Genomic DNA, 13315 nt, shown 5'->3' with positions numbered 1-13315 from the left:
CCATATGTACAAACTGAGGATAAACTCTCCTCCTTTTTTTTTTTTTTTTAATTCCTACGAGGGCCCAAGGAATTAGATTAGGCATGAGTTACCCATGCGGTTGAGCTGTGTGGGCCTCACCATGATGTATGTTGAACATCAACACCATGAATTTGATGGGTCCCCTTTAAATTATCGATATCCCAAAAATCAGCTATATGCAGGACTCCGGTGGGCCATACCATCTAAAATCATGTGAAGACATGCCTAAAACATATAAAAGCACTTAGTGGGGCCCACCTAAAATTTGGATATGTCTGAAACTTGGTCTGAACCCTCATCCAAGTTGGACACACATAATGGATGGACTGGATTTGTGAACAATATTTCATTGAGCCCAAAAAATAATTATAAATGTTTTAATGGAAAGTAACCACCTCTCGACTCTTGTATGTGGTGTGGGCCACACAAGTCACGGATTGACTTGATTTTTATACCTTAGGCCCACCATGGAATGATGCATCTGACTGATGGGGTAAATGATATATCATGGTGGGGCTCCACAGAACTCGACCTCACGGGGAGCTCCGATGAGCTGGACCGCATAGAACCTTCTCCCACACACACACATACACGTATAGGCGGTTTTTGTCGTCGCCGCCATTTATTTATTTACTTTTTAAGGTACCCCCAATAAAAGGTACCCCCGATAGATAAATAAATGAATAATTCATTTCTCAATCTCTCTCCGCCCCCGCACGGCTCCACTTTCTTCTTGACAGTGCAAGAGCTCGAAGAGATCGATCAACTTCTATTGAGATTGAGAGACAAGAGTCATTGGGCATTTGGAAGGAAAGCGCCCGTGTCCTTCTCTCTCTCTCTCTCTCTCTCTCTCTCTCTGTGATGGCGATACCATGGCCGCTCACCTTCTTCAGCTCCACTCTCCCTCTCTCCACAGCCCCACCATCTGTACGATCGCATTTCCTTACCCACCATCACCTTCCAACCATCTCAGCAACAACCTCCCTTCCCACTTCCCAACCTTCACTCCCCAACAAATCCCATCCCTTCATCACCACTCCCACAAAACCCCACCACCGACGGCTGAAAATCACAGCCGCCCACTTCAACTTCTCATTCCTACCGCTCATCTCTCCTCACGAATCACGATCATTGGGGAATATGGACCTCGCTCTTCACAGCTGGTGCATTCGGCCTCTGGTACTACTTCCCACTCATCGATCCTGCCTTGATTAATTTCTCCTTTCCTCTTTTTATTTTGAGATTTTGATTCAAAGATGTCTGTTTTGAAATGGGATCGGAAGGCCGGAGAAGACGAAAGTGCAGAGCGCGCTGAGCGGCGCCCTGGTCAGCACTCTGGTGGCGCTCGCCACAACCAACCTCAGCATCATTGCTAGTGAGGTCCCGGTGTATTATGTTGTCTTGGAGTATCTGCTGCCCGTCGCCGTTCATTTGCTGCTCTTCAGAGCAGATCTGCGTCACATCCTCCAGTCCACCGGTGCTGCTTTTGGCTTTCTTGTTTGGATTAGGTAACTCTTATTAGCGAACAGTAGGGCTATTGATATTGCTTTACTTTGGAAATCTACCAAAATTGTATATGCCATCGTGGCCCCACCATGAAGATCGCCTCGTGCAGACATTAGGTTGGTACACTTGTCAGGTGGGCCACACATGTACATCAATTTTAGACTGTTGTCAGTTCTGATCTAAATCTCCAGTGTTTCTGTATGTGGTGGCCCACTTGTTTGGTGGACTGATCTGATTTTCGTGTCAGGTGATCTTCATTGTTTTGGTCCTATGTATGCACAGTCTTGAATGTTCTAGGCATGACTTGCTTGCACATGAACTAGGTTCAGGACTAAATCCATAAGTAGATTTTAAGAGGATAAGGTCTTTTATTAGATGTTTCTTTTATAATTAGAATTAAAGAGACATAATGATTAAAAAGAGAGTAAAAAAGAAACCTAAAAGATAGGATTGAAGAACGTTTCAATGTTGCTACCTTTAAGGTTGCCCCCTACTATTATATCAGTTTGCAAGTGGGTTAAAAGCAAACCCGCCTCCCGGATACAACAAGCCCAACCTCTCGATCTGAGAATTGTGTCCTTATGTTTGCAAAATCAAAGTGGGTGCCTACCAGACACAACAACCTCAAATATGCCCAATAGTAAGAGAACTTAGTGGTGTCATTCAGAATAGGATTACAAAATAGCAGAAAACCGAATCTTGGTCTAAGAAAGCAGTAGAGATTTGAGAGACAGGAAGAGTGAGAGAGGAGAGGCTTAGAGTCTTTGGAGTATATTTAGCCACTCTGAATAGATACAGACCCCTTCAGATGCTTTTTGATGGGTTTGCTATATTTAGAAATCTGCCATCTCCCCAATTCAAATTACAATGATCTATAGATCCAACCCATCTAATCACACCTAATCGACCCAGGGGCACAATCCAACGGTCCGATCAAGCAAGTGCAAAGTGTACTTCAAGAGCCCTTCCTCATGCACGCACCACAATGGCCTCAGGCACTCATGTGCCTGCTGATGGGGTTGCTAAGCACCTATGAGCAAACACAGTAAGGCTTGCATATGAGAATACTAGGAAATCAACCTTTTATGAAGCTTAAAATATTCCCATGTATTTCTGATGTGGGACCATTTTAAAAGACAAAAAAGGAGAGAGATGCAAGAAACACAAAGTCCTTTTCATGAAAACAAAACCACACCTTTTCTCATCTTTTCAGAATTTCCATTTTCTTATTTTAATACAAAATTCATCATTGTTTTCATATCTACAAAATTGGCATTGAGTTTTAATCAAATAAGTGGTCCATTTATTTGTTTATTTATTTATTTATTTTGAAAAGCACTGAAATCAACTGTATTTAATCATCAAGCTATTTTAATTTTTAAGGTTTTTACCTTCATTAATTTCCTCCATTTGTGTTATTTGTTACTAATGTCTTAGAAATAAAAAGGTTGACCCCAATTAGTTGGGCACAATACCTTCACTAACATTGAACATGCAACAGTGATCAAGAGCTTGTGTGATGTAGAAGGTATACCAGTATTTTAAACTTAAAAATTACATTTTGTAGTTCTTTAATGTAGCTCTACACTTCACAAATTGAAAATTACCATCCCGCATCACTTCCTGGATTATTCATCTGTTTTGGGTGGAATCCATCCAACTTAGTGCTGTTTTTCAATTACAAGTTCTGACATTTCATATCTTCTACAGTTTCCCCTTTGAAAACTTGGAGGAGTTTCCCTTTGCTGATGTGTGTTCTGAGGTAACCATAGTTTTCAGCAAAAATTAGAAGGATTTATAACTATGGTCCTTTTCTAAATGCTACAAATATGATATACAGAAACACATATAACACTGAAACAGCATACCACTTAATTCCACCAGTTGTAGCTATTGCAATTTTCAAATTTTGAACAGTAAATACAGGAACTCCCTCAAGCCTTCTTCTATGTTCTGTGGGATCATCTTAAGAAGCTTTTTCGCTGCTTCGACCTGAAAAAAGAAGCAAATCATTCCATATAAATGGAACCATATAACAAGAGAAGCTCTGTTTCTTACCTGTTTTCTGCTTGGAACAAATTGAAACATGTGAGGCCTTTCCTGCATAACAAATGGTAAACAATGTTGCAACTAGACCAAGGAAAATGATCATATAGTGATAGTCAACGCAAATGAGTACATAAAGATGATGCAAGTAGATATGTCATGTAATTAGCAATTTGGCAACTGAAATAAAATTGTTTATGGAACACAAAGTTTCATTTTCTAAAAGACTCTAATTGTCCAAAAGAAAATAAATAGTCCTGCAAGTCTGCACCGTTCAAATGCTGACTGATATTGCAGTAAAATTATAAAACATATGCAGCTTTGTTAGATAATATGTACTACAGGGAAGGTGGAAGAGAGTCAATCATTTGCACAAAACGTATTCAACTCAAAATTATAGAGTCATACTAAACCCCCTTGAGTTGTGGATACCTTATGGTTAGTTTACAATATTCTAGGAAATGTGACATCAATTTGTTATTTATGGCTAAACCAAGAAATCTCGCATCAAAACCTTTTTCACAAGTCTCATGATCTTGCTATTTAAACTATAGAACACAGATAGATGTAGATATAGACAACCTACAATAATTGGATCATTCGGAAAAACTGGAGTACCCAACTCAGATGCTTGGATATTTATCCGCTACATAGAGACTTGGAATTCTAATTCAAATGGGGCTTTGAACTCCTGACATAGTTTTGTTGAACCATTGTTTCTTTTTTCTTTTCTTTTCTTTTCTTTCCTTTTTCTTCTTCTTCTTCTTCTTCTTTTTTGACAAGATTGCTCACTCCATTCAGAAACTGTATCTGTTAATGAGGCACCTTATACGATTTTTTAATGTACTTAGATGATGCATGGTTTGTTTTAAGATTAAAATATGTAAGTGGTTGTTTTAAGTTATCAAATTTGAAGAAAAAAGTCAAACTTGTGTACTAGTTGCTATTTTCTAATGTAATGGATTAAGGGAGCTGTTTTTTTTATCCTCTATGAATTTTCCTTTTTTGAATTTTAAGCATGAATTCTTGCAAAAATTGCATGAACCTACAGTTGCCGTCTCCTTTAAAATTTCGGTGCACCCACGAATGATATAGGGCAAGGTGTTCCGTATCCGTTATGATATGCCCGTTAATGCCAATGTGTATAGATAACGGCCATGACTGTTATGTGATAAGGGGGTGAAATGGGGCAGTTGGTTTTTTGGGACCATATCAGCCGTTACGGTGGCCGTAAAGGCCGTTACGGGGCATAATGATCGTTACCCCCATAACGGTCGAAAAACAACAACTTTTTTCTATTTAAATCTATTTCTCTCAGCTTTTTCACTTTTCTCGTTCCAAAAAGTTTCGTAGATCATTTTACAACAGATTTCGACCACTCTTACTAAAGTTTTTAAGATTAAAACTATAAATTAAAGTGATTTGATCGAATAGATCTTGAAAAAAAATATGAAAAAGTAGTATTTATGCCTTTTTTATTTCTAGTTGTAATGCTTGATTGTAATGTGTAAACATTAGATACATATAATCATGTTCAAAACAAAAAATGAATACATATATAGAATATTTACATTGTTCTAGATTTTCTACATATTTTTTCATAAAATTTTGGTCAAAAGAACATTTTCAACCATTACGGGAGTCATAACGGTCGTTACGCCCCTGTATCGGCTGTTAGGGCCGATACCCATATCGGTAATGGTGGTGACTGTTACAGCCACCGTTGCCGATACAGAATACCTTGATCTAGGGTCACCTACTAAGTGTTTTATGTGTGCAAATGGTACATTTTATTGCAAATATTACCTTTTTTTTTTCTCTATTACTCAGCCTGTGTACATCTTGTGCATGACCTTGCCTATGATTGATAATTGCAGTTCTTATCTTGGTTTCTCATTGAATGTTTTATTTATTTGGGAATCATTTCGCAAAGAATCATGGATTAGATCTACACAAGGTTGTATTCAAACAGGCTATTGATGTAGGTCTCAAAGTCCAGTTCTGTAAAAGTGGAGAAGCTTATGAATGTTGAACGATACTCCTATGTGATGCACATTAGCTCGATTGTGAGGTCTTTTGCTTTCAGTCATAAATGGATGGAAAATAGAACTTTGACAAAGTTCCAAAGTCTTTCATCTTACTTCCATGTTATGTATTAGCCACTTGAAATTCTTGATACATATTGGCTAATATGATATGAATTTGTCAATAAACCTCTACCAAAATAAAGGGGTTTGGATCTTCCAATCTGATGGAGATTTGTAGGGCATCCTCCATCTACAGTTCCGGCTCCAATCCTTTTATTTTAGATTACATCTTCTCTATGATTCTGGAAAGTTGCATTCCCATAGCTTTTATCATGACAATGAACCTTGAGTGAGCAAACAAGCTCCAATTCAAATACCTTATTATATGTCATTGAAGCTTTTGACACTGGATGTGTACTGTTTGGTAGCTATTGGCTCAAAACCTGGTAGAAAATTCAAGTCTTTTTTTTTTTTTTTGTGCAAGCTATGGGGGACTTGTTGGATCATCTAACTAGCTGGGATGTTGGAACATAATCTATTGTTGCAGTTTAATGTAGACCAGTGTATTTTGGAAAAGTTGCACCAGTCCTCCATCTAGACCAGTGTATTTGGAAAAGTTGCACCAGTCCTCTATCTAGACCAGTGTATTTGGATGTAAGCTATTGCAGAATGCAATTTGTTATTGATTGTGCTTAAAAGATGAACTTCATTTCTCTGGCCTACTGATCACAGTGCTACGAAGGGAAACAACTTTTTGAATTTGATTGGGCTCACATGATAAGATTTGGCCTTGTATTGTTGTGGACGATTCGCAAAGAACAACACTTCACAATTGCCCAATGCAAAAATAAGAAATTTACAGAGGATGCTATCAAATTCAAAATGGATGACAGTATGTGGATTCATAATTTTCTCCGGCCTACTGATCACAGTGCTACGAAGGGAAACAATTTTTTGAATTTGATTGGGTTCACATGATAAGATCTTGCCTTGTATTGTTGTGGACGATTCGCAAAGAACAACACTTCACAATTGCCCGATGCAAAAATGAAGAAATTTACAAAAGATGCTATCAAATTCAAAATGGATGACAGTATGTGGATTCATAATTTTCACACTATCTTTTGCGTTTATGTTTTAATTGACATATGCATAAAGTTTGAAGTTTACTGTTTTTTCTTTGGTTTTTCTATGAATGAAGCATACCTTCAATGTCATGATATTTCCTTTCCTGGCTTTTTGCAGCTGCTGAGCTGTATGACTTTGATGATGAGAAGGTACATGTTGATTTCCCTAATTTTGATATTTGAAGATGGGCACTATGAGTTGCTGCTAATGTATTTAATTCTTTCATAAGTTCTGTTTATTGATTTATTGCCTAAAAAATGTATCCCCCCCACCCCCCCATCATATTTCCCTTCATCTCTGAAACCCTCACAGAGAGCTTCTGATTCCCGTCGATCTCTCTGTCCAAATAATTGGATCAATGTAAAATGGAGAAAATTGATCTCTCCCGCTTCTTCTAGATTATGCAGATTTGTCGTCCGTTCGCAGAACCGATCCGATGATAGCAACCTCAGAACAGTTGGATTTAAGATGGATGGATGGGATGGAAGTTGGATCAAGTTGGTTGGGAGAAGCATTTTTGGTTTTGCTGCTGCAGCTACCACTGTGATTGCCATCAACTGCAATTCCTTGGGCCTCGCGGAGTCTCTCATCATCACTTTCCTTGCTTCTCGCGGAGAGCTTGATCGGCCTTGTGAATAGGATCGAGAGAGGCTATATGGTCCTCGGTGACTACGGTGGTGACGACTCCTTGCCAACTCTTTAGGAAGCCCTTCCGTTCGTCGCTGTCGTCAGTTGACAGGTTTGTCTCTCAATCTGTTTCCATATACTTCAGTTTCTTCATTTTTGTTGAGTTATGTGGTTTATACTTATATTTTATTTCATTTGATTGCAAAATTCTGCAAAATCATCGATTTTTGATAGCATCGTCAGGCGGGATTTTCTTCTTAGGGGATCTGGTTGGAGTTCTGAATTTTTTATTCTTTTACTTTTATTATTTAGTTTTTTGAGTTTTTTCTATGGTGGATCTTGTGGTATTCTTAAAGGGATTGTCACATGTCGGTCGTTGGTTCTGCAGCTGCACAAGACAGACAAAGGACAGATGGAGCGGGAGTATGTTGAGTTTCTTCACTCACCAAAGAGGAGATTTTCAGGTTTAGGTAAATCTTGTTTTTCTATTGCTTCGTAGATTTGATGTTTGATTTATGGGTCTTTTTTGCCCCGAAATCTCCCCTACATTGTCGTTGCTTCTTGATTTTATTTTCATCTTGAATTCTCCCAATTCTAACTCGACGAGTACTCGCATACGGCAACAAACATCTTCAAGTAGGCAGAGGAACTGCAAAGGTGAAATAATTACTCTCTACTGCCATTGATCCGAAATGTTTTTTTTAATGAAATGAGGTATTTCTACCATGCTCTTTTTTTAATAATTATTTAATAAGTAGGTTGATTACATTGTTGAATGAATACATGGATATGAAAAACTAACATTGAATCATGAGGTAATGGAAAACTACAGATTTCATCAGTTACTCTGCTCTACTTTCTAGTCCATGAATTTGTTTTTTTATTTTTTGTGAAATTCAATACAGTGGTTGATGAAGGATTTATTTATTTATATATATGATGAATTCCACCCCTTTTTCTCAATAATCAAGAAAATTAGAATTCCTCAAAAAATCATTTTCACTTGAAGGTATTCAACTCGGATCTGTTCGCAAGCGCAATTGGGTTAACTTTGTACATGAGTCTGTCCCTCATTCTGGGATCTTTTGTCGCAAACATCTCCGGAAAGTAAAAATTAGCTATTGATGCATTGATGATATAAAAAAGAATATATATATATATATATATTATGGGATGTGATTGTAGGATGTGCATTTCCAATATTATAACTGTAAGTTGCAGCTATCTTTGTTATCTACTAAAAATTTTCAGTAAAATTATTCTTATTCAATGTATAGAATGTGATATTTCTAACAAAAAACAATTGAGGCAATAACTTACAATGCATTTTGCATATTTACAAACAAGTCCATCTGCAAACATATTAGGATAGAGAATGTTAAAAATTCACCCTACAAAAAAAGCAAGGAGCTTGTAACATTATGGTTAAGTTGGATTTCTGCCACCAATAACGATCCAGCCTCCGGTGGTGATAAACAATCATAAACTTTAATTTTCTTTTGATCTTTTTTCCCAAAAAATCCAATTAGATTCTTGTTTCGTGTACTTAAAGCATTACTAACATTACTTACTAACTTGAGCATCAGAAACAAAAAAAAAATGAATATGAATGCCTTATTAACATTATATTTGATAGTATTTAGCAGCAACTGGCAATGAGTATTGGTGCAACTCTTGTGACAGTGTGCTAGCAGTCTGTAGTGCTAAATCCTCTGTTGGTTGCAACTTGAAAGTAGTCCATGGGGATCTGTATGTGCTGATGAGCACAGGACTTGCATGTAATCAACGCTGCTTGTGTTTCGCCTTTGTATTCTTTTTTACGAAAGAGTTACCAAAGGTGCACTTGGTGTCTCTAGGATTTGGTTCATGAGGGAGAAGAAGTATCTTATCCATCATTGTTATTGCTAAGTTTGTAATAACAACTTTCTTTGTTTTGTAACAATTGATGATGAAGCTGCACGACAGGAGGTGTGTTGTCAGCTCTGCAGATTTTACCTGTTCCCTGTTCTGCATAGTCTTTGGTTTGCTCATTTAAAATGTGGTGCTATATTTTGGTTTCATAGGTTAGTTTGAGAAAACTGTTCACAATCAACAATTAATTTGATTTTGGGGGAAGAAAACACCCTTTTGAGTAATTCTTAACTGATTCGCTTGAAGCTGGTGCTCCCTGATGCACCATAACCATTGCATGGTTACTACACCCCACGCATCACGCATTGTTATAAAGATTAAGCTTTCCACTAAAGTTGAAATACTACTTTCTCACATAAAGTAACTTGGAACATTTCTAGAAAGTCTGAAAAACAACAAATCTCCTTTAAACTCTCCCAAAGTTTAGTATTCACCTAATTAGGATAGAACTCCCACATTCCTACGTAAGGGTATCTACACCAAACATTTACCATATTTGTATTTTTCTAAAATCAGTTTAATTATCATTTCCAAACACGGTTTCAAGAAATACAAAACCAACCATCCTTACAGAAGTCCTAGAATATGGGTGTTTGATCCTTATGGCCTAACCGGAAAAGAACAATCTGTAAATCCAGGAAAAGGGACTCTGTAAGACCTTGTAAGCATCTGACAGGAGTAAAGTATGTTCTGTCAACTAAAATTTTGAATAAGGCAATATTTATGTTCTATATTTGTATATGGACCAACATGGCAAATTCTTTTGACGATATGCCACGAAACAAAACCGATCCATCAACCAAACTGTAGTGGTAAAATATCTATTTTTTCCTCCCTTGTATTTGTCTTTTTAATGCTTTTCCATTCCAGGAAACTTTGAAGAACATATTGGAAATTGGATATCCAAGAGATGACACTGGATTTGAAAATTCGCCTCAATCAGAGTATATTGACCTCCCCCAGTACAGGCGAGCAACACGTGTGTTTGCAGCAACCATTACTGACCAACAGCTTTGATTCTGTTCACTCATCATTACCTCCTAGCTTTGCCCCACTACTGACAAGCTGTTCAACAGAAAATTTGAAAGGTTATGATATGCAAACAAGAAGTGTTGTAGTCCTGGCATATTGCTGTGTAGATTTTCTTTTGTACATTGTTCAAAAAGCTTGTGGCCTGACTGAAAGCCTGGTTAAGTTGACCTGTTCAAAAAGGTGGCAAAACATTCCAAGTTGATGATTTACTTGGAGTATTAGTAGTTTCAACCCAGCAAGTTTCTGGCTTGTTGAAAACGAAGTGAAACTTTCAATTTCTTTTGGGAATTGCTAGCATTTTGTTTGGTATCATCTTTTTGTTGATTCCGTTAGCTCCTTTACTGCTTCCAACACAAGGAAAACCCAATTGAAATTGGTGAACTTTTGGCTTGTATTTAGGGCTGTACATGAACCGAGTTAGCTCGGTTAGCTCACTCGACTGGACTCGAAAAAGCTCGATTCGACTCGGTTTGAAACTGAATTCGAGCCGAGTCAAGCTGATTTTTCGAGCTCTAAAAAATTTGGAACCGAGTTCGAGCTTGCCTGAGCTCGACTCGACTTGGATCGAACCCCAACTCGAATTGAACTCAGATCAAACCAGTTCGGTGACTCAGTTACTTTGATATTGATGTTGCTCACCAAGTGTTTGATGAAATGACTCTCAACAAAGTGTCTGCTGGTGGCAAGGAAAGTATGTATATGAAACAAATACCCTTTTTTTTCTTGATTTTAATGTTGCCTACAAGGTGTTTGATGAAGTACCTGTAAAACTGCTGTGAACTTGGCTTGAACTTGACTCGAACTGGCCCGAGCTGCTGACTGAACTGAGCCAAGCTGAGCCGAGTTCAAGCTGGGGTCAGCTAGTGGCCCAGCCGAGTCGAGTTGTGCCAAGCTCGACTTGGTTCGACTCGTGTACGCCTCTACTTGTATTGTTGGTTTCTGCTAGCTTGTAATTGAAAGGTCCTCTTCATGGTTACACTTGTAATATGTTTTCTCTTCTGTACCAATTTCTTCTGACCAAGGTTTACAAATGTTGCAGAGGCACCCGAACCAATGGAAATAGAATTCATGTACCAAATCATCGTATTGTTTTTTATCTTGACCATACAATTTCTTTGATACAATGTTCCTGCTACTCCAATATATGTTTATTTATTTATTTTGTTCTTTTTGTTAGCAGAGATACTTGTTGGATTCTTTTGATTACACAACTAGCTCAAAGTATTTGTTACAGTCAGAACCTACATCGAGTAATTTGGTTACACATTGGATTGCAGGGCTATGGACTGCGAAGACGATCAGCCCAACAGTGCCATCTATGTTCAACAAGCTAATGTATGAAGTGGCTTGATGAGAGGTTTACCAGTTCGGTCTTCTCCATTTCATTCGACAGTGTGGCCAATCTAAGAGTGGACCACATGAAGGATTTTTATTTATTTTTATGTATTCAAGACCATTTTCAATGTATTGTTGTAAATATTGTATATTTTATTGTAAAGTTATAAAATTTTGTTTAATATTCATTTTTAATTGTACCGTAACATTTTTTAGGTTTCAAATATTAAAAAATACAGGTTCCAACCGAATTTTTTTTTTTTACTGGCTTTTGCCGTGGGTTGCCCAGCTTTTAATGGTGTTTCTCAAACCTTCGCCGGTGCTTCTCAAACCTTTGTCGTACTTTGGAAGACATTTATCGACACTGGACAAACTTTTATTGACGTTTTTAATGTTCCTAGGCACTTTTTCAGTGATTACTGGTGGCCAGCAACCGTGCTTCAGATGACTTTTACAGGTGTTTGGACAGATTTTTGCAGGCACTTTTTCAACTTTTCCAGACACTTTTTAAGTGATTACCGATGGCTAGCAGATGCGCCGGAAAAAGGAAAATGGGCGCCGGAAAAGTCTACTCGATCACCGTGGCAAGAAAAATTGCCAATAAATGATGATGAGCACTGGTAAAGCCTTTGCCAGCGCACCTTTTTTCAGCGCTTGTCTGAGTACTGATAAAGCTTTCCACAGCGCAATTTTTGACCTTTACTGGTGCTTTTGACTGCCAATAAAAGTCATTTTTCTTGTAGTGTATTTCAAAATCAATTTCAAACCTCAAAGAAAAAAAATGCAAAGAAGGATTTAAAGGTAACGGCAAGATGCATCATAAAAATTAGGGAAGAAAACCATAATGGTTCTTTCATCCGGTAGGTTACTGTTGAACTGGAACTGAGTGAACGGCCAGTGGTCCAACTCAATCTCTGTGTATGTCCCACCTAGTGATGGGTTGTTTGAACTTTTTTCTTCAAGTAATCCTCGTGGTATAGCCACTAGTTTTACAGGTATGCATGATGATAGGTGCTTTTGTCATTTTAAGATATTAATATAAGTAGCCCGGCCAAGGGCAAATGCATATATCCTTCACTCGCACCAAAACATACAAGATTTCTTGTGTGACATGCAACAACTACTGTAGGCTAGACTCTCAGTAACAATATAAAATCATGCCTAAAATTTCTATGTTAACAATGTGTGGTCTGCATGTGTTTTGGATCAAGATGACTCTTGGAATATTATCTATTCATCCTAATTAGACTAGTTTGATGATCGGATTGGATAGAATATACACACCTTTTAGGCCACATGTATAACCTATGGTTGGTGTCCCCTCTTGCATTATTTCTTGTGTTTAGGCTCAACTCAGTTGTGGATGGAGATGAATTTTTGTCTTATACCCTAAAATTTCAGGCATACCTAATTTAGGGACTGGATGTCAGGCACACAAAATAGTGGACTTAGAGCTCAACTATTGTTCGAGCTATGCTGTAGGCCCACCTTAAAGGCATGCATGAAAATCATGCATATCCATTCATAAGGTTGGCAACACCATAGAAAACTATATATGATTTTAAAAAATTACTCATATACATTGTCACTTTAGTTATATAAATTCTTAAATGTAAGGGAGCAACCTACTGTTGGTGTGAAATTTGGAGTTCCAAACTATAAGAAAAGCACGAATACCTTTT

General features: G+C 37.7%; 2 protein-coding genes and 1 long non-coding RNA gene across 8 annotated transcripts in view; all 3 read left to right on the top strand.

The window, feature by feature from the left end:
• Positions 1–743: 743 nt before the first annotated feature.
• Positions 744–13315, top strand: part of LOC131255719 (uncharacterized) — a 91373-nt gene continuing 78801 nt past the window's right edge. Inside the window, exons 1-4 of one of the 3 annotated variants that reach the window (XM_058256516.1) lie at positions 744–1200; positions 1305–1529; positions 6846–6877; positions 7041–7455. In XM_058256516.1, the coding sequence (XP_058112499.1) occupies positions 1415–1529; positions 6846–6877; positions 7041–7367 (474 nt within the window). In that variant the 5' untranslated portion in view covers positions 744–1200; positions 1305–1414 and the 3' untranslated portion in view covers positions 7368–7455. The other 2 variants (XR_009176307.1, XR_009176308.1) reach the window with 2 other exon arrangements.
• LOC131255725 (uncharacterized) lies at positions 3282–6309 on the top strand. The gene is made up of 2 exons (XR_009176322.1): positions 3282–6176; positions 6218–6309. It is a non-coding gene; the product is annotated as an uncharacterized LOC131255725 (long non-coding RNA).
• Positions 7570–11815, top strand: LOC131255720 (uncharacterized). Of its 4 annotated transcripts, none has more exons than XM_058256519.1 (4): positions 7570–7825; positions 10137–10354; positions 11338–11381; positions 11479–11815. In XM_058256519.1, the coding sequence occupies exons 2-4, from the start codon at positions 10177–10179 to the stop codon at positions 11647–11649; spliced, it is 393 nt and encodes a 130-aa protein (XP_058112502.1). In that variant the 5' UTR covers positions 7570–7825; positions 10137–10176; the 3' UTR covers positions 11650–11815. The 4 variants fall into 4 exon arrangements, with proteins under 4 accessions (XP_058112502.1, XP_058112503.1, XP_058112501.1 ...); XM_058256518.1 differs by lacking the exon at positions 7570–7825 and adding an exon at positions 7832–8069; XM_058256520.1 differs by lacking the exon at positions 10137–10354.

Source organism: Magnolia sinica, chromosome 9 (genome assembly GCF_029962835.1).
Source record: "Magnolia sinica isolate HGM2019 chromosome 9, MsV1, whole genome shotgun sequence".
Taxonomy (NCBI): Eukaryota; Viridiplantae; Streptophyta; class Magnoliopsida; order Magnoliales; family Magnoliaceae; genus Magnolia; species Magnolia sinica.
Note: the sequence above shows the minus strand (reverse complement) of the source record. Positions and strands in the feature narration are given on the sequence as shown.

Coding starts and splice junctions, on each gene's coding strand:
- LOC131255720 (XM_058256519.1), top strand. CDS start 10,177: ATGACACTGGATTTGAAAATTCGCCTCAATCAGAGTATATTGACCTCC. Junction 10,355..11,337: donor TTCAACAGAAAATTTGAAAG/GTTATGATATGC, acceptor CAAATGTTGCAG/AGGCACCCGAACCAATGGAA. Junction 11,382..11,478: donor AATTCATGTACCAAATCATC/GTATTGTTTTTT, acceptor TTTTGTTAGCAG/AGATACTTGTTGGATTCTTT.